This window comes from Chanodichthys erythropterus, chromosome 3 (genome assembly GCF_024489055.1).
Source record: "Chanodichthys erythropterus isolate Z2021 chromosome 3, ASM2448905v1, whole genome shotgun sequence".
Classification (NCBI taxonomy): Eukaryota; Metazoa; Chordata; class Actinopteri; order Cypriniformes; family Xenocyprididae; genus Chanodichthys; species Chanodichthys erythropterus.
The window spans coordinates 46,548,589-46,570,794 of record NC_090223.1 but is presented as its reverse complement, the minus strand read 5'-3'; the positions used below and the strand labels follow the sequence as shown (position 1 = coordinate 46,570,794).

Sequence of the window (22,206 nt, the reverse complement as noted above, 5' to 3'; positions counted from 1 at the left end):
TGTTTACCATTGACATGTTGTCTTGGCGACTGATGCAGACATTTACACCCTGAATGGCGATCAGAGATATCTCAGGGAAGTCGCAGAAGGTTTTCCAGTTGTCCATTTCCTGTTCATCTTGTGACTGTGTTTCTCTGCTCTTATTATGAATGTAGTCATTCACCTGGAAATTGAGATGAATTTAAAAGTACAGTTGTATAAGAGATGAAGAATGTCTTGTCAACTGCATCAACTTACCTTTGGTGCTGATAACTTCCGCCACCATATGCCGGTTGATCCAGACACCCTGATCTCATGAGTAGGTTCAAAGTTTACGGTTTCCTCAGAAGGCGTTTGTGTTCGGGAGGCAATGAGGCATGACCCACTGCCATCTCCATCAGTTCTCAGGTCAAGATGAAACAGAGGGAATGTCTCGACGCCAAAATGAGGAGCCAGGCGCTCCAGCGTAGACAGATACTTGTACATGACCTCTTGCGATCCAAGCTTCCCCATGCCCACTGTGTGCTGCTGGAAACTGCTCACAAAGTTCGCAAACACACGGCGAATACGGAACCTTGTCAGGGCGTTGTTCCGGGCAATGTGTCGGGAGAAAGACAGAGGGATGCAACGGAGAAAGCTGAAGGATGGAGCATAAACATGTTATCAACAAGTAGTAATGGCTATTAGCATTATTAAATGATTTTAAACTGCAAATTTGAAAGTGCTTCAATTAATGTCATTCACTTATAGAGGAGTTTTGATTGAATTTAGGCATTTTTATAATCTGGACAACAGATTTAAAGAGATTCATATCATGAGGAATCAAGGACATTTTCTTTGCTCTTTCAAGATGAGTTTTTTCACACTATAGATGCACTAAAACAATGTAATTTTCTCCCCAGCAAATAAAAGACTAGTTATTGAAACTATGCTGTAAAAATGTTTCGTTACATAACTTTCTGACATCAGATGAAGACACATGACCATTCACTTTTACATATCAGCAATGGATATTCATTGTTCAGAAATTTGCCCTGTTGCTGTGTGTAGCACCTACAGCTCTGCATCTCATTAGTGTTGTCGAAAATATTGATATTTCGATATGTATCAATCCTCCTTTTCTGCAGTATCGATACACTGATACCAGCTTCGCATTCTCACTCTCACTTCTCTCTGACGGCAAATTTCCACACCCGCCTCCTCCGGTTGAGTGCTTGTATTCATAATTTTAGTAATTTGAAAACCAAAAGCTGTGGTATTTGTGCTATTGTTTGCAGTTTGTTCTTATTTTATTACTGACTGTTTACTTTTTTGTAAATGTACTGTAGTTCAATGATTCAAATAAAGCCTCCCTGTACTGTGTGTAAACTATTACAACAAAATTACCCAAATGATCAAAAAATTATGAGATAACAGATTATCTGTATGGCCATATATATTGCAGTTTTCCCCATGGTATCAAAAATTGAATCGAATATTGATATTTTTCAAGGTGTTGTATCAAAAGTTGGAAATTCCAGTATCGTGACAACACCACATCTCGTATAAAAATAAACAAAGCTTTAATTTTAAACAATTTAAAAAAAACTATTTGATAGCAAAACTGTAGCTTATGAGTGACTGCAGAAAAGTGCTGTATTTCAATATATATGCAATTAGGGCATTCACTTACAAGTCCACAAGGCACAGTAGCAAAAATCAGAGGGTGGAAAAAAACCCTTTACTAACATTATGTGGACACAGTGAAAAAAGTCAAATTATGTATGGATAGGACACCTTTACAGACAGCCTATCTGCTGTTTTATATATTGTATATCTTTTATTTAACTTCCTCTTTAAAAAAGCTTTCGGATCTTCCTTTGAACACTGAAGAAAGCTGAAGCCCACACCTGGTCTGCTTGGCCACATCCTGTAGAGAAGTACCAGTCTGCAGGGCCGTGTAAGAGAGGTGAAGCACAGCCATACCCAGACACTCATTCTTAAAGCGACTGATCTCTTCCTCTCCGCTCAATGCATCCAAACATGTCAAGTCATTCACAAAATCATATTTTGCCTGGTAAGAGAATCAAAACAGACTTTGAAAGAATAGCATCCTGCTTTTTAGTAAATCTGGACATTTTTTGAATTTCTTGACATTGTTCAGACATAAAAAAAAAAAGCAAAATACAATTTATCATAGAAAACTTTATCATTTCAATTTTCTGTTATTTTTATGGAAAAGTGACTTTTTATTACATGTCTTTATTACATGAAATCTCTTCTGTTCAAATAAATATCTCAAAGACAGTGAAGTTATAGCATTTCAGTAAATGTCTTTCAATTATTTTGAGTGACTGTAAAAATCACCTGAGCAAAGAGGTATTCCAAGGAGGTAATCTCCAGCAAAGGAGATGTCACCTGCTCTGCTCCAGATCCAGTCCGTAATGCATAACGAGTCACTAACGGTTCCTTTTCACTTAATCCATGCCAGTTACGGAAGTAAAATCTACAAAGCAACAACATTAATTGATGATTTACACCAGTGGTTCCCAAACTGGGGAACGTGTACCCCTAGGGGTAAAAGAGAAAGAGTTGAATTACAGTACATTACTACCGTTCTCGACAATGTACCTTTGTAAAAGTGGGGTTTTATCCCTTACTAGCATGAAAAACAAATATAGACACAGACTGGGCATAGTGATCGATTTAAGACTCTTACTTTTTTCGATACAAAAGCATACCCTGTGTGAGGTCTTGTTTTAAATGCTGATAATATATTATACAAGCAAGAATGCATTTTTCCCCAAATATCCACACAATTGCAAATTGCAAAACAAACAAAAAGGTAATATTAAGTGATACATTTTTTTAACACAGTATTGTCAGAATTGTTTGCTCTGTTTTGCAATTAAACAGTTCTAACCAAAGCAGAACTGTTGTGCGTCTCAAAGCAACACGCAGTGGTGTTTCGTCAGTGAATTAATCTGCGGCTTTGAATAAATCAGGAGAGTCAATGATTCAATGACTCATTCATAAATACAGCCATTTGCTTCCTTAAATAATGAATGCATGAATGAATGATTTGAAGACTACTGGCAGTTTTAGTTTAATATTTAAAAGTATCACATCATTTTTATACCATTTAAAACATTATATCATAACATTATTTATGCCATTGTAATTGCATTCACACCACCTCTGAGCGGCATTAAACAGTGTGTAAATACATCTAGATGCAGCTTGTACCATTGCAATGCAATGATGGCTTTTGTTGATAGTTTCATGTTTCATTTGATTGAAATTAATGATTTATACTGAAAATCAATTTAAGAGGGAAAATATTGTCCCTTAAAGGTGGGATAAGTTATAGCTTCGCCCCTTAATGGTGACTGGTCACATGTTTGTTGTTGGCGTCAGCCCGACTAACTTCCAAACAGCGTTTTTCAAAATCTACTGATCCCACCTTTAATGGAAAAGGTGTGACTGCAGTCTAATGTTGCCTTCACGTGCTATCGGAAATTTGATCATTCCCAATTCGGAAGTCGTAATTATGAGCTCATTGCATTCAAGTTTCGAAGGGTGTTCATGTGCAATTTTTACCTTGGAAACTTGTATTTACAATAATTCCGTGAAGGCTTTATAAGTGAAAGAGAGAGTGTACCCATAAGTAAATGTGCATACACCATGTGGTATGCCACTCTAAAAACTTTGGGAACCACTGATTTTCACCATTACATCATGCATTTTTGTGCGCTTTCCACTGAATTACTCTCTACACATGCACAACTGTCTCATATTCACCTCATTCGGAAATGCACCAACAGGCCAGACTGGTTTTCCGCATTAAATTTGTGATTTGGACTATACCAACAAGAGGATGCAGGGTCATAGAGAGCAAACAAGGCATGACAGACAGGAGTGATCCCTGAGGAAGAAAGAAAACATTTTAGATCGCTAAGAACAACAACAACCAAAACTCAAGCACTTATTGGCGCCAAAACCCACACCTACCCACAGCCTTTGCTGCATCGATGGTGAGATCTTCAGCCGTCACCTCACCCTCCTTGTAAGACAGGCAACGCTCTCCCTCTTTGGTCCAGAAAAGCAACACATGGACCCCAGGACCCTCACACTGTCCTGTGGACGTCCCTGCTTTGGATCTTCTTGTACGTCCTCGTCTAGACATTATACACTGAGTCCGACACCTGCGTCAAAGACATGTAAGAACGTACACGATAAAAACAAGGTTTTAAACTTATTTTAAAGTCTAGTTTAAAATATGTGAGCCTAGTTTTGAGAAATTCTTCATATGGTTTTGAAAGGATTATACCAGCTTCAACAAATGTTTACATTTAATTACAGTAAAAATAGCATATGTTGTAACCATCAACATTAATATAAACATTAATCCTCAAAATTTTATTTTAATTGTTAAATTTAAAAACATCTGCATCATAAGCCTCGTTCAGACTGTCAGTCCAAATCCGTTTTTTGTGCATATCCGATTGGAATCATATTTTTCAAGTGTGAATGGCAAAAAAGAAAACAAAACAAACAAAAAAAAACCATTAAATGCGAACCATTTCGAGCTACGTGTGGTTTGAAATCCTATTCAAATAACATTTCTGGAAATCTGTTTCTGCCTGACCACTCTAATCAGATTTCACATGGTTTTCACAACTTTCTCATGCCACGTAAAACGCAAACATGTCAGACGTTGTTAACGGAAACAAGGTTGTGTTGTTGCAAGTGCCAGTCGAGCAGAAAATTACAATAGCCTATAATTGGAGACGTGTTTTGAAACCAGCGGCTGCTCATACCAGCCTCCTATATTTCTGCCGCTGCCTCAGAAGATGTAGTAGTCCAGTGTGGCGGCTACACATTGTCATGTTGTAAATAAGACTATAGCGGTATTGCAAACAGTTGTGATACTGACAGTGTGAACATAGATATGCTTGTACTTGAGCTAGTTCTTGTATATATGAATGCCATTTTTGATGTATATTTCAAAAAATTATTTTGTATATGGATATGGCAATGTTACTGTATTTGGTCGTGGCGGAACAGATCTTGCTACTGCCAATATATTCACAGAAATTGCTGACATGCATTCTGAGATCAGCATCACACCTGTTTTAAGAGAACAAGGTTTAACAGATAACCCTTCGGGTCCAAAAACTGAGATCATTTTCAGGGTATACAAGCAGCCATAACAACTTATTCTCTGAACATGATTTGCTCTGGAGGTATTTGGCACATGCATGCCCTTTTGATGAGGCTCCAGTGGCCGTGACAGCGGGTTGTCAGGATACCAAAATGTCGGTAGTCTGTACCAATAACATTGTCTCGTCCGTTGGTTCTCACTGTCAATCATCACAGTTTCTGACTCAATCGCTTGTAAAAGCACGCTGTAAATAAAAACCTTTGACGCTCAAGCGTTCAAGCAAACAAGAACAAGATATACCAAGTTGTTGGTACTGTGAACTTCTTTTTCTGTTTAGTACCAAGTCTACCAACTTTTGTTTTTTTGTTTGTGTGACACTCACAAAATAAGTTTTGTTGAGATTATTACTTTTTGTTTCTTTTCCTTTTGTTGCAATAGTATTTTATTTCATTCTGATTTATATAATTGAACACTAATGAGAGATCATGGGAAAAGCACATAATGACAGGTAGTTCATAAAATGGACACAGGATGGCAGTAGTTGCAAGTAGCGTCACACTGGGGCATTTAGCGTTGCACAGAGCAAGATGAGCTCATAATCCGAGTGAATGGAGAATGAGTAACTGTTGTCCTGCGTCACTGATTTCTGTGTGATATTTGTAATATTTCCAGGTTAGTTACACACCTTTAATGTGACTACAGATGTTTATAAGCTCATATGAATCCCCTGTGATGTGTGCTCTGTAAGCGAAAAGTATGTCAAATGTTTAAACAGTTAAGTTTAACAGTACACAGTTGAGAGAATGGCGGCCGACGTCCGCAGATTGGTTATTTTATTTGTTCCTTACGGCTCCAGGGCATTTGTGGGATATTTCAGTGTACTATGTGTGTAGTACAATGTTAAAAGTGTAAAATGTTAATGTGAATAAGACCAGTTACGGCCTCGGCCTTGTTTAAGGGCGCACGCACATTAATATTACAATGATACAGATTCAGTTCATAGAACTGAACGCCATGTTATGAGGCAGATATGTTTATTAATATAGTTTGTGTTCTTATAGTGTAAATGTAATACAGCTTAACTGCAAATGAGAATTATTCTGTTGTATAAAGTGAACACTTATACAATGTACAGTTATTACAAAAATACTCTTTTAATAAGAGGACAAAGATATGTGTTTAAAGGAAGAAATGCAGACATGATTGAGGAGAGACCAATAATGGGATTTAAAGGAAAAGTGGTTGTTTTTGGTTTCATACAAACTTTAATAAGTTAATGTTTGGAAAATATGTGAGTATACATCTATGTGAAAAGACCTGTGAAGAATATATTGCTTCATGTTATCCAAATGTGGATATAACCTGTGCTTCAATGCAAAACAGACAAAAATAACAGAAAGTAATTCATGATTGCAGATACAAAGTTAAAAGGAAGTTAAAAATAAATATAATCCGAGTGAATGGAGAATGAGCAACTGTTGTTCTGCGTCACTGATTTCTGTGTGATATTTGTAATATTTCCAGAGCACTCCTATCAGAGGATTATCTATACATCTGCCAGCGGAGACCTAGCCGGGACCCGCTACATTTGCAATGGAACCTTTTGTATATATTTACATATAACTGTAATAATAATAAAAAATAAAAAAACTACAGCCATATTATGTTTGCAAGGAAGGACAGACTATTTTTGGCTCAATCAATCATTCATTTTTAAATGTATTTAAAAAGAGGATTTATGAATGGAAGTGAAGTGATGTAACAATGTGACAGTAACAACATGTCGGATGTAGTATGTCCAAATTTCATTCATACTACCCACATTTATACTATATAGAACATCCTCTTTAATGGTAGCTAAGTAAATTCAAATATAATACCTACTCAGGGTATCTGATTTCAGATGTAGCGACAGTCTTCAGGATTACTAAAAAGTTACAGGCAGGTGAGACTGATCAAGTTTGAAGCTAAACTTCAAAGGAAAGTGGACCTTGAGGGCCACGAAATCCTAGTTGAGAACCGTTGGCCTACAAAATGCTACAACAAATACTAACCTCTAACCCTACACTACACCTTAACCTTAACCAATAAAATTGGCTGCAGGATGGGATTTGTGCTGAACTGGTTTTGGGGAAATAATGCATGGTGTGCTTCTTCTTAATGTCCATTTCCATAGTGACTCTTGGATTCTGTGCTCTGTTGAAAATGTCTAAGTTTCAATTTCTGGGTTGATTGAAATAACTCCAGAACACATTTTCTTGGAATCGATAACTGCGAATAAGCAAGGATTGGGTTAACCAACTGCAGGGGCAATTCTAGGTTTTCAGTCATTTGGGAGCTTAGCTGGCAATGGGTTTACGATAAAAAAAATTAAAAAAAATTTGATATTTAGTTTGTATAGTAGAGCTCTAACCCTTTTGCAGTATTCCACTGTATTGCATTGGTTAATAGGTTGGTCGATTGATCTTCAGCGACCATTAAGCCGGATGCCTAATGGTTAGAGAGTCTGACTTGTAACCCGAAGGTCATGGGTTCAAGTCTCAGTACTGGCAGGAAATGTAGGTGGGGGGAGTGAATAAATAGCGTTCTCTTCCACTCTCATTACCCACATCTGAGGTGCCCTTGAACAAGGCACCTAACCCCTAATCGTCCCCAAAACTGCTCCGGGTGTGTGTTCATGGTGTGTGTGTACAATACTCACTGCTGTGTATGTTCACTTGGATGGGTGAAATGAAGCACAAATTCCTAGTATGTGACACCATTCTTTCCACTTTTCTTCATTTTTTCCACACACACACACACACACACACACACACACACACACACACACACACACACACACACACACACACACACACACACACACACACACACACACACACACACACACACACACACACACACACACACACACACACACACACACACACACACACAGCAGTTCCCTGTACAAACAACCTTGGCTGATTTAGGCTTGTCTGATTCCTGAATATATATTCTTTATATTCTTTGTGATGTTTAGTTAAAGGTGATAAAGAGGATCTTTTCGTCGACTGAGAAACCAAAGACTTACTGAGTTTTTGAAATGAGTGCATGCGTAAGAACAGCCCCCCTCCCTCACAGCTCATTTAGAGGGAATGCCTCCCAAAAGTCAAAAGAGTATTGGAACACGAGTGTTTGTTTACCACCGGCATTCGCTGTGTCATGTTAGTGGATTCATTTTGTCAGACTCACCGCAGGTAACTCATAATCTGCAGTTGTTACTCCTGTCTCCTGACAAAAACATTGCATGCGGCGCCTGTGGAGTGTGGAAAGTTACTGGAGCGTGCAGCCGCGCTCGTCTCTCACAAGGAACGTCATAGCAGTGATTGACAAGCTGGAGGGCCAATCGTTTACGCGATCATCGCGTAAACGATTGGCTGATGTTTTTAAGGCCCTACCTCGTGCACAGATGATGTATATTAATATTATTCCTTTCAGTGCACCTAATAAATAGTCTTTTATCAGTTAGTAAAGACAGTTTCAAGTAATATTGCAAAAATGTATAAAACAAAACATCCTCTTTAGCAACAGCAGTTAACAGAAATTAACCTTTCCTTAAAGGGGCAATATTTGATGATATTTATAAAAAAATAAAAAAATATATATATATTTTTTTAAATAAATAAGATGATAAATTTGAAGCTAGGTGTTAATGAGTGATTCATTCAATCAAATGATTCATTCAAAGGCTGATTCATTCAGGAAAGATAGGTAAGTCAGTAGGTATGTTCGACTTGAAGCGGTGCTGTGAAGAGTGATCAGTGTATGACATCAAAGTAACATGAGAGTGATTGGAAAGCTTACGAAACTGTCTGCTTTCTAATCTTTCTCACAGTACTTTGATGTCATACACCGATCAGTCTGCACAGCACCGCTTCAAGTCGAACACACTTACTATCTTTATTACTGAGTCATTGAATTATTAACTTAACCAATTCATTCAAAAATGTAAACTCAAACTCATTCAGTAATGCAGTGGTTATCAATCCTGGTCCTGGGGACCCATCGCTCAGCATATTTTGTCTGCCTTATTCAACACAATTGATTCAGATATCAGCTCAATAGGTGAGAACTCCATGAACTTCCATTTTGAATTCCAATCAAAAGTGAGCATCCCTATGCCCTACTCACTCTGAAAACTAGATAAAATATTTATTTTATCTGACAAATAAAATAAATACATGATTGTGATAGCCTATATAATTTGTCTGATTTCTTCAAGTTGTCGTATTTACCATGTTTACAATGGTAATGTTTAGTGCGCATAGTCTTTTGCATCACATTCACATATAAATATTTCTGCCTTATACAGTGATCATGATCACAGTGGATCACAAACAGAAGTTATTTCAAACACTTGCTGCTGTCTGAAAATGAGTTTTGAGCTAAAATGGTTTTAAAAGTTAAATAATGTTAGCTGGTATTGGCCCTAAGTAAGCACCGACGAGGCCCTGGAAGTGACAATGGAAACACGGCTGGCCCTGGCACACACTAGCACGCCCGCTTTAGGCCCGACAGTGGAAACGCAGCTAATCAGCCCATCAGCTGTTCTTTTAACAGGAATTTCTTATTATTGATGTTAATTTATTTGTTGCAAAAAATACACTTTTTATAATGAATATAATCTGTGTGTGTGTGTGTGTGTGTGTGTGTGTGTGTATTCCCTCTCTCCTCTCAACTTTAAAACTGCTGTCTCTTCTTTGGACACTGCAGGCAGTGACATTTACCACACAGCTATTGAACAATGTTTACCTATGAAACTTATTTAAACTTTATATGTATGACAAAAATGTGTGTTAATGACCATCTCATGTATCCTTTGCAAACAGACTTGGGAAGGGCACTTTGTGAAGGAATTCAGCTGTTAACTTTCGTTTGGAACGCGCCTACAAATGGCAGCCCCTTCCTGAAATGCCCTTTGTTTGGAATTTGCCACTGAACTGAGTCTGTGACGTAACACCATTGTATGTTGCTCAGAGTTGTGCAACGCCTGTGTTGTGGCTTTTTAAAGCTATTTTCGTTGAAAAAAATAGAGCAGTAAAAGACAATGCTGTATCTAAAATGTAACAAACAGGCATGTTATATCTTGAATTTTGGGGTCATTCTAAAGGCATTTTAATATGCTACTTCACACAGCGAAATGTTGTACTATCAAGGCGTGCTTTTTGTAAAAGTGATTGACATACGAATGGGAAACCATCTTGTATTGCTCCCATATAATTTTATGTAAACTGCATAGATGCAGATGTCTCTCAATAAATCTACACACCTTGTCTTCTGCTTCCATGTCAGTGATGTTGAATAATGTAGACTCTGGGATACATACTGTCAACATATGTTTTTACATTCCACACGTTTCCTGCTATGCAGAGTTTACACAAACAGACGCCTGTCACGGAGCACTGCAAACAAACAGCAGCAACCTTTTACAGTTCCAACCAAATCAAAACAATGAGCTTATTCTGTGGTCACCCATAATTAAAGGTGCCGTAGAACGTCTTTTTAAAAGATGTAATATAAGTCTAAGGTGTCCCCTGAATGTGTCTGTGAAGGTTCAGCTCAAAATACCCCATAGATTTTTTTTAATTAATTTTTTTAACTGCCTATTTTGGGGCATAATTAAATATGAGCCAATTTAGGCTGCGGCCCCTTTAAATGCTCACGCTCCCCACCCCCGGAGCTCGCGCTTGCCTTTAACAGTTTAAACAAAGTTCACACAGTTCACACTAAAATAACCCTCAAAATTGTTTCAATATCAGTTCATCATGCACTATGTCTAATCGCGTAAGTATGGTATTTATTTGGATGTTTACATTTGATTCTGAATGAGTTTGATGGTATGCTCCGTGGCTAAAGCTAACATTACATACTGTTGGAGAGATTTATAAAGAATGAAGTTGTGTTTATGAATTATACAGACTGCAAGTGTTTAATAATGAAAATAGTGACAGCTCTTGTCTCCATGAATACAGTAATAAACGATGGTAACTTTAACCACATTTAACAGTACATTAGCAACATGCTAACGAAACATTTAGAAAGACAATTTACAAATATCACAAAAAATATCACGGATCATGTCAGTTATTATTGCTCCATCTGACATTTTTTGCTATTGTTCTTGCTTGCTTTCCTAGTCTGATGATTCAGCTGTGCACATCCAGATGTCCTGCCCTTGTGTAATGCCTTGAACATGAGCTGGCATGTGCAAATATTGGGGGCGTACACCCCAACTGTTACGTAACAGTCTGTGTTCTGTTGAGATTTTGTTTTTCGGAGGTCTTTTAAACAAATAAGATTTACACAAGAAGGAGGAAACAATGGTGTTTGAGACTCACTGTATGTCATTTCCATGTACTGAACTCTTGTTATTTAACTATGCCAAGATAAAATTCAATTTTTAATTAGAGGGCACCTTTAAAAGATGGCAACCGGACCTGTTCAATCAGACTCAGAATTATGCATATCTATGTCAACAGTATCAACACTGAAATTAATCTGCAGCAGTCAGGTAAGCTCTCCAAGTTGTTTATGTTCATTATTATTGTCATTTTATGTGCTTTCAGACATGAAGTAGCTTAACGCCGTCTCTTGTGATGCTTTGCAGAGAGCAGCTAAGTGTGCGCTCATGTGTTTTGGAGGAGGCATGGCTTTGGATGGTGACTTGTAGGGAGGGTGGGATCACATGCTTTCAATACAAGCAAGCAAATGTTAGCTTTTCCCAGATCACCTACTGCACCTTTAAATCCAAAATCTGTTGTGACAGATCGCTGTAGCACCTCAGTTCAGGTGGCAGCATGGATCAACCGATCATCTCATGTCCTCTTTACTACTAGTTACAGCACGAAATAAACATGGGTGGAAACCAGAAGGCATGTTAAAAGATACATTACAACTTACTGAAATTAATCCAGTCACATGTATTCACTCAATCAGTGTTTCAGCCAGGGATAAACATCAATAAAACAGCTTGTATGTATGTTAGAATAAATCTTTCATAAAAACAAGTTGTTACAGTTTATTGTCATTTATATGTTCATATTTTACCCGCAAACTGCAGTGGAAACAATTCTGTTATTAAAAAGTTGCTATTAAAAACCCTTATGTGCAATTTAAATGTTTATACAACTGAGCTTTAGCTATTTGATAGTTCATTATTAAATAAGTTTGATTAATTAGTTGATTATTAATTTATTATTTATTTGCGGTTCCGGGTTTCAGCCAAATGCATCCTGATTTTTTTGGTTTTGGCCACAATTTTCATCCCTAATAATTTTATGGGGACAAAATCTCAGTTTTTAAAGCTGCAGTCCGTAAGTTTTGCCTCTTTGTCGCCATCTCTGTTTGAAACCTGCAATTGCCATTATTTGCAGGATTACCATCTTTATGTGGGTTGTGCATCGGCACGGCTCCTCAGTGCGGATGAATCTAATGTTTGTTGTCAATCACCACATCAGTGTGAATACTGTACTTCGGAATCACAGATTCTATGTCTTGGAAGTATGACCAAAATAAGAATTTTCACCGGAAAATGTCATCTGAACAAATTGTTCTGACCAACTGAGAACACCCCCCCCCCCCCTATAATATATCACGTCGTCAATGGTGATTAAATCTAACGATCACTTAGCTCGAATAACATCAAACCATGCAAATAATTATTAAAGTTATACTTTGTTCTCAAGTTGTTAATGTTAACAACATCAGCATTGCGTGACTGTGTATTTAGTGTGTGACGCTAATACCTGTAGATTTCAATTTCTGTACAGTCTAATCTCTAACGTCAATTTGTCATACCATACAATCCGCCATCCAAATTATAAGTTTAATTATTGCAGCTGCTGTGAGTAAAGGCTATAAATTATCCGTCTAATGTGCCATATAGCCTACTAGCTGGGACTCCTTCTTTATGTATGCAAACATGACGCAATGACGCAAACACAAACGGCGACATTTCCCACAAAAACCTACCAGTACCACCAGAATTATAAAACATTATTACAAGCTTACCTTTGTGAATCGGGCTAAGGTAAGGAGACAGTTTTGAACACTGGCTGGTTATGTACATGCTCAAAAAAATTATTTTGGATAAAAAAAAAGTTACGGACAACAGTTTTAACTTACTTTTTTAAAACAGATCTGTGTATAATCTGAGATTTTTTGTAGAAAAAATATATAATTTACCACTGTCAGATGATACCTTAAAACAGAAATTAAAGACTTTAATTTAATATTTTTCATAACAAATTTGCCTGATAGACCTGATAGTCTTATTATTTAATTCTAAGAATGGTCGAAATAATAAGATATGTTATTGTTTATTCATTATTTATTCTTTTGACGGTCCTAGGACTACTAAGGAACACAAACCAAGAAAAAATACAAAAAAACAACTCTATAAATGTGCTCATGAAGCATTGAATAGAGCTTTTCTGAACTATTCTCCATATAAACTATGAAATTGTTAAAATTATCATAACTCTTACCCATAACAATGCTTTGCCCATCATTACTATTAATATGGCATGCTGTACTGCTGTAATGGCCGGGGTTTTGGGGTAATGTCTCGGAACACTGTGCTCTTAATTTCCAAAAACTAACAAGTCATGTCGACAAATGCCACATATTACTATAACTAAAGGCACGAATGTGTTTACTGTCATAGTATGTAGGCGCAAAGTGGCGACAAACAACCTTCTTTAAAACAAATAACATATGAGCTACTTCCTGTTTCACATACAGCCCTGCTGGGCAACTACCTGATCTCATTTCAATACTAAAAAATGACTGGTAAAAAGTATTGAAAACTGATCATGAGTTAGTATTTACTTACAGGCAGACGAATGGCGGTGTTTATCTCAGTTTAGTTGTCCTCCTCTTACAGGATTCACATCTTTAGCCACTGACGCGCACTACACACATTGCGTATTTCTCAGTCTCACTGAACTCCTCCAGCGTCAGTCCGAAACTGTGCGCATCAGACCCTAGTGAACTGACTACTTAGAAATGATGGCCAAACGACAGGGGTGTGTCGAACAAACTGCTGTCTGCGTAGGCAGGTTGTACGCTATTGAGACAGATCTCAAGTGTTTTCGTCCATCGAGCTCTTCAAATTAAGAGTTCTGTCTGCTAAATCAGAAGATGTCTAATGTTTTACTCTAAACACACACACACACACACACACATACATAATTAACTTGATTACAATAAACAGCCCAGTCCACGGTTGAGCATCTGTTCGTACTACAGAATGTTAGATAAAGTATATGACAAAAAATTCACCTCATTCAGTTGTATAGAGAAGGCCTACTTGTAGGGTGAAGTCAGCTAAAATGGGCCACGTTTTGGTAAATGACTTATCATTAGATCTCATGCATAGCTTATTTGATGGTATTATATTTTTTTTTTTACAAATTAGCATGGGTCTCTTAAATATATATATTACATATTTAAATGTGAAAAAGTATAATTGTTTTAAAATTATGAGAGTTAGAGTATCAGCAGGTCCCTTCTTGAGCCACGGCACAACATTGAGAACTTTAAGGATATTTTATATTACACTTAAATGGAAATAAATAAATCATAGTGTTAAAAGCTTGTGTTAGGAGTCTTACCAGCAGAACAAGTTTATTTAGCATGACTTTTGCACTGATATTCGCAATAACGGGACCATCTCTAAAGTTACATCTGACACTGGTATGCACGTTTCTAACTTCAATAACATTTGAAGAGAATAATTTACAGTTATTAAACCAACTGTACAGTGTTCATCATGTCAACTATGGTGCAAAGGTTTTGTATTTTTGATATTAATTAAAATATACTGTCAAAAAAATAAAATGAGATCAATACAGGTAATTTTGGCTGAAATCATTTTATTTTTAACAGTAAATTGAGACTATTGTCCTTAGTGTGTCATAGCAACAACACTATACATTTATTTAATTTAAAAAAGCAATTAAAAATGAACTGATCATGTTGTACAGGTGTGTGTTTGTGTGCATTGGTGTCTTTTGTGTGCATGTGTGTGTGTGTACGCTTGTCAAATATCTGTCAAAAGTTTTGTTAAAGATTAGAACATCTTTGACAAAAAAAACAAATCACTTTAACATTTCCTGTAGCTAAATGTCTTTACATTGAACTGTACTGACATCTTTTCTCTTCGCTCTTCTTATCTCTCTGTTTCCTTCCTTTGCTTGTCCTCCTGCCATACTGTCTGCAATGCCATTTTTTAAAAGCCTGTTAAGATTTTATATGGATACATCTAGGCCAATAAACCTATTTTGACCCTCAATTCCTGTGTAAAAGTGTGTGTGTGTGTGTGTGTGTGTGCAGCCCATTTTATGTGTGTGTGTGCAGCCCATTTTATCTTAACCAGCCATTTCTAACTAAAATGACCTTTTTCACAAAAATCTGTGTTTTTTTTTTATTTTATTTGAAAGAGCATGTCAAAACATTGTTCATAAACCTTTGCTTTGTTGGTAAGCTTACTTATAATTGCTTTAGTACTCTTATTAGTGACGAATGAAATTTACTATGTCGGGCTCACTTTCCTTACAATTTCTCTGACAAGCTTCATGTAACACTGCCCTGCCCCCCTTAAAAAACTCAGACCAGTCAAAGCTATTGTGACATGTCAACAATACAAGATCAGTTATTGTGATTGGCTGTAAAAATTTAAAGAGACATGACGCTACGACCTTATTTGGCCCATTTTACCTGATAGCCCATTTTAGCTGACTTCACACTAGTTTCAACTAATCAGTTTAGCTTAAAGGGTTAGTTCACCCAAAAATGAAAATTCTGTCATTTATTACTCACCCTCATGTCGTTCCAAACCCATAAGACCTTCGTTAAACTTCTGAACACAAATTAAGATATTTTTTGTTGAAATCCGATGGCTCAGTGAGGCGTTCATAGGAAGCAATGACCTTTTACTCGCTCAAGATCCATTAATTTACTAAAAACATATTTAAATCAGTTCATGTGAGTACAGTGGTTCAATATTAATATTATAAGGCGACGAGAATATTTTGGTGCGCTTCAGAGCTTTATGAATCAGCGTATTGAATCATGATTCGGATCGCGTGTCAAATGGCCAAACGGCTGAAATCACGTGACTTTGGCGCTCCGAACTGCTGATTCGACACAAAAGATTAATTTGTGCTCCGATGCTTCCTGAAGCAGTATTTTGAAATCAGCCATCACTATAAGTTGTTGTTTTGTTTTTTTGGTGCTCCAAAAATATTCTCGTCGCTTTATAATATTAATATTGAACCACTGTACTCACATGAACTGATTTAAATATGTTTTTAGTAGCTTTATGGATCTTGAGAGAGGAAGTGTCATTGCTGGCTATGGAGGCCTCACTGAGCCATTGGATTTCAACTAAAATATCTTAATTTGTGTTCTGAAGATGAATGAAGGTCTTACGAGTGTGGAACGACATGAGGGTGAGAAATAGATGACAGAATTTTCATTTTTGGGTGAACTAACCCTTGCCAAAAAATGCCAACCATACAGTTGTAATAAATGTGACAACAATATTTTAATGTATCAATGCATTAAGTCAAGTTTTATCATGAGATATTTCATTTGATGAGTTCATTAATCCAACTTTTCTTCCTGTTTTGGTAAAAAAAAAAATCATTTACTGATTGATTTTACCAAGTTCCTGTCAGAGCAAGATTTAATTTAATGTGCCTGTCAAAGCAAGATTTAAAAAAAAAAAAAAAAAAGTCATGTTCATTTTAAAGCTTATTATTAATAATGCTTCAAATATCTAAATCATTACGGACATATATGCTTATTATAATTAACTCAAATGATAATTTATCCTCTTTATGATTCTTTTATAAGTTATAAGTCACTATATTATTCTACTTTATATATACACACATTATAAAAATCATATTTATTTAAATCATATTAATGTAAAGTTTCACATGTAATGTTTGATGTTGTGTTTCTTCTACATTTTTCCTTCTTTCTTTAAAACACAAGGCTTCTGTTACCTGAACAGAAATCAATAGCCTACATGAGACTTGCTTTAAAAAATACCTCCACGAGAGGGAGCAATTCGACAAACAAACAAACACTCAAAGAAAGCAGGTGCTGGAATGAGACACTTCGCTAAAAATGAACATGGGAAATAACTGTGCTATTTTTGACTACTAAAATATTCTTACTACCTTACACACGTATGTTTTAAACCACAACTGCTTCCAATTAAATTCTGCTTATGAACGTGTAATTTATAGGCCTAGTCTTTTTAAGCAGCAGATCTTAATTTAACCTACTTATAGAACCGAAACTAGAATGTTGAAGGAACCAATGAAAATTATTTTCCGGTTATGGTTCAAATGGCAATGCGTCATTTTCTTTGAAAGCACAACTTCCTCATTCTAAGTAGGCCTATTTATATTAACACTAAAAGGAACGACGTATCCTGGGAGATACAAACATTTGAGAGGCTGTGGGATGAGTCAGGGAAAGTTTTGGTCTCATTTCATGGTTTTATGTTGAAAGGGTGTTTGTTGTGAATATTTAGATATATTGACTTTGTCCGTACATTTTTTGTTTACCTCACGGCATGACGCCCTGTAGTGGGAAATCTACTAACCTTATCGTAAAAGTTGATATATTTCACATATTTACAATATTTGGAGGGGACTTACCGGTTTAAAAAGTTGTTGTTCAGTGTTAGCTTACGTTTTATGTTGAAATTTTATTAATTTAGTTTTGAATGCTTGTTTGTGTAACAGGTATACAAAGTATACTAGTAAATATTGTTATAATTCACACAAAATTGTTCTCTTATACGTTTTTATGATACCTGATCTAAAGGTGCGCTTCTCCTTTAAGTGTTGCGTGGTCACAGTATGACCTAATTTCCTGTCCTAACTCCTCCTCTTCCCTTTTGAAATGTGATTCGATGGAAGAGGTAGGTTTCTTTTGTCATCCTGATAATTTTATTGAATCCTTATGTTAATTATATCTTTTATATCTTTATTTCCACCCAAACTTATGTGTAAAGTACTATTTAATCTATCCTTGGGATTATTTTCGTCATTTTACATTTTTTGAGGTATATTTCTGTCTTTTATGTGAAACCAGCACATGGTAATGGAGGTGCATCGTTTGTTTTATAGAGTGTTATAAGGGCCACTCAATCTGAGGCTGCTTATTTGTCTCTATTATACAGTAAAAAGTTCCAGTGAATTGTCTGCCTGCTGTCCCGTGTCTGTTTCTGCATCCACACAACGCAGACCAAGTTTTAATACCCGGTGTCGCTGGCCGCACAACATTACGCTGGGCATAAGCGAGCCGCACGATTTGGCAATGCGTGTTACAATATTGTATAATATTTAATACGCAAATTTCTAGGCCCTATAAATTATCATTACGACCAAAACTTTGCTGAAAAACCTGTTTTACACATTGCCTTCTGTCCTCTGATTGATAATTCATACTTTTTTAATCAAGTAAAGTCTTTTTTTGCTCAGAAATCATTAATTATTTTTATAAAGTAAATGTTAGATAAACATTTATTGTACTGAAGCAAATTGGGTTTACTTGATTAGTCGTACATTATTTTTTAATGTTAATGTAAATGTCAAATATAACACCATAGACTTTTGGGGAACATTTATTTGTCCATCTCCCAATTATTATTGATTTGCATTGAATTGCATATAAAAGCCTGATATATATGCGTGCGTGTGATACTCAAAAAAAAAAAAAAAAAAAAAAAAGAGCAAACTTGTATATATACTGTATGCATGCATATGCGTTTTTTTGTTGAGTATCATATTTACTAAACCGGGCTTATGAAAACTTTCCATTGTCTCAGGGCAACGCTGTGCTGTAACATGTTGGCAGTTTTTATAATAATTTGTATTTGTTATAATTGAGCACAGTTCCATTGATTTTTTTTTTAGCTTGACTCAACTTACCCATGAAATGATTGCAAAACAAGTCTTTAAACCATACTTTACACAACTACTGTCTCCATGTCACAACTGTCCAGAATGATTAGCTAAGAGCTAAGTAAATCCAAATGAATATAAAATGAGACTAACAATATCAAACCTGAGTGTTAAAGGGTTAGTTCCCCCAAAAAATAAAATCATGTCATTAATTACTCTCCCTCATGCCGTTCCAAAAACACTTTTGTTTCTTTGAAACCCAATTGTTTTAAAAAACAATCTTTTTAATGACATTCTGTCCCTCCACTGACAGCCTTGGCAACTACCAGTTTCAAGCCCCAGAAATTTAGTAAAGACATCATTAAAGTAATCCATATGACTCCAGTGGTTTAACCTCAATTTTATGAAGTGACGCAAGTGCTTTGTTTGCACAATTATTTCTTTCATAATTTACTAGGGGTGTAACGGTACACAAAACTCACGGTTCGGTACGTACCTCGGTTTTGAAGTCACGGTTCGGTACAGTTTTCGGTACAGCAGGTGGAGAGAAAACTAAACATAAAATTGCTTTTTTATTATTATTAAACAGAGGTTTACTGAACAAATTGTGTTTTTGTCTTTGAATATATTAAATTAAAACTAAAAGTTTCTTAAGGATAAAAAAAATGATCTCTGCTAATGCTATAAACTATATAGGGAGCCCTAACTTGAAAGAAGCCCAAACTATTAGCCTAAATTCAATTGCTTTTTATTTTTAGATAAAATAATCAACACTCAAATAACAAATTGTATGCAAACCTGTAAGCTGCACCTAAGGCAGTTTTTGCATTAACTTCTAAATGTTTTTACTCCAATTCGTTGTTGAAATATAATCATTTCTACACAGTCGCTGTTATTTTAACATCAGATTTATTTAAACATACATTAAATAGCCTAATCAGGATATCACTAAAAGATTAAGTAAAATAATGAATATATTGGCTAATACAGTGCATATATTAAGCGAAAGAGTTCATTTCTCAAGCGAACTAATAAGCTGTGAACACTGAATGGCTTTTCTGAGGTAAATGCATCATGACATATTAGGGGTGTCAAAATTAATCGTTTCTACGGTGCATCGCGATGCAGACGAGGACGATTCGGTTTCGGTTCAGTAATAGCCCATAACCGGTTATAATCGTTATAATGTACTGACGCATTTCTGACGTCAGCACCGCGTGCTTAGTCGCGGCATACAAATGGCAGAGGGAGGCGAAACGCCTGAGCGTGCAATAAAAAAATGCTCCAACCACTTTAAAAGCCGACATTTGGGCACATTTCGGCTTTTATCAACAACACGGTAAGCCCGACCTTGACAAGACACGCTGTGTGCAAATCATGTCACGCAAAAATAAAATATGCAGGGGGTAATACTAATACCACCAACATGAGAAACCACGTCAGTCGTTTTCACCCCGAGCTGCAAACGCCTGTCAGTGCCATTGTGGATCCAGCTCAGCCAAAAATTTATCAACTTATATCAACGTTGCCGCCAAACTCAGTGAGAGGGCAGAGAATTACCAGAGCAGTGGCATCTTTTATTGCAAAGGATATATGGCCCTTTTCTGTAGTGGAAAACCTGCTGAAGTGCAGATTTAGTTTTTTGTATATTGATTATATTCAAGTAGGTTTGGCCTCTTGTTTATTTTGGTTTGTAATTTAATTTCATGTTTATACATTTGTCAATATTTAAATGTTTTACAAGAAAGTACACTGCACTATATAAGTATTTAAGTACACTCCCTGCATTATGCACTTTTAGTACTTACATTTGGGTGTTCTAATCTAATGCTGCTGTTGTGTTCTGTGCCCAGACTTGAGTTTTATTTGATGTTTGATACATTCAAGAAGCGCGTTTCAGGTAAAATGAAGGGTTCAGTTCATATATCTGACTGCTTGTATTAATTGACAAAATTGTATACATGTGAAGCAAAATTGAAAAATAAGGATGCAGTGCATCATCAATGCATCGTGATGCATCGAGATAATCAAATCGAACTGAATCGATGACTTGATAATCGTAATCGAACCGAACCATGAGACCAGTGTAGGTTCACACCTCTATGACATATTGTTGAATACGGACGCTTTCACCGTTGAAACACTGAATGAGCGATTACATGAGATATGGCCGTTTCAGTAAGTTGTACTGAATATTGCAACATACCTTCAGATGTTCTTTCATGTTTATTCTGTAACTAGTATTAAGGAGGAAGAGATGAACACATTCACTTGCGCTCCGCGCTCGCGCTGCCGGTTGAACTGAGGCGCCTGTACAGTGATCTGTCACCCCACATCAAAGCACGTCAAAATGGCATTTTCTGTTTAAACTTCATGATTTCGTGGACAGAATTTGAAGGATGACACTTTGTTTCTTATCGAAAGTAAGAAAACACAGAGCTTATTGCGGTTATTGGTGGTGAATATTGGTTGCAATGTAATGCTTCGGTACACACGTGCACCGTACCGAAAGCCCTGTACCAAAACGGTTCGGTACAAATACGTGTACCGTTACACCCCTATAATTTACCATTTTATTTACAAAACTTCCAACACGTTCATGAGAGCACCACAATGGGTGTTGTGATGATGTGAGAGTAGAAGTTTTAAATGATTAATATTTTGTAAATTATGATTTTTCACAATGCTTTATAAAATTGAGGATAAACCACTGGATTAACATGGATTAATTATGTTTTTAATGATGTTTTATTAACAAAGTTCAGGTGGAACACGTTCAAATTATCTGTCCAATCAACATGTCATTCCAGCAATCAACAGGTCTACCCAATATATATATATATATATATATATATATATATATATATATATATATATATATATATATATATATGTGTGTGTGTGTGTGTGTATATATATATATATATGTGTGTGTGTGTATATATATGTGTATTCACACCCTGACAAAAGTCTTGTCGCCTATCCAAGTTGTAGGAATAACAAATAACGTGACTTCTAGTTGATAATTTGGAATCAGAAGTGGCTTATATGAAAGGCAAATGCCTCTAGATTATGCTTATTTTACCAAAATAATAAGTATATCATTTTTTAATT

The 22,206-nt window shown here is 36.1% G+C and overlaps 1 protein-coding gene across 1 annotated transcript in view; it reads right to left on the bottom strand.

Moving 5' to 3' along the window:
- tyk2 (tyrosine kinase 2) overlaps nt 1–14,156 on the bottom strand; it is a 33,354-nt gene extending 19,198 nt beyond the window's left edge. Inside the window, exons 1-7 of the mRNA XM_067382523.1 lie at nt 13,998–14,156; nt 3,970–4,163; nt 3,760–3,883; nt 2,326–2,464; nt 1,869–2,032; nt 238–616; nt 8–163 (exon numbers count right to left, since the gene is read on the bottom strand). Of these exons, the coding sequence (XP_067238624.1) occupies nt 8–163; nt 238–616; nt 1,869–2,032; nt 2,326–2,464; nt 3,760–3,883; nt 3,970–4,144 (1,137 nt within the window). The 5' untranslated portion in view covers nt 4,145–4,163; nt 13,998–14,156. The remainder of the gene's footprint in view (nt 1–7; nt 164–237; nt 617–1,868; nt 2,033–2,325; nt 2,465–3,759; nt 3,884–3,969; nt 4,164–13,997) is intronic.
- Nucleotides 14,157–22,206: the final 8,050 nt, after the last annotated feature.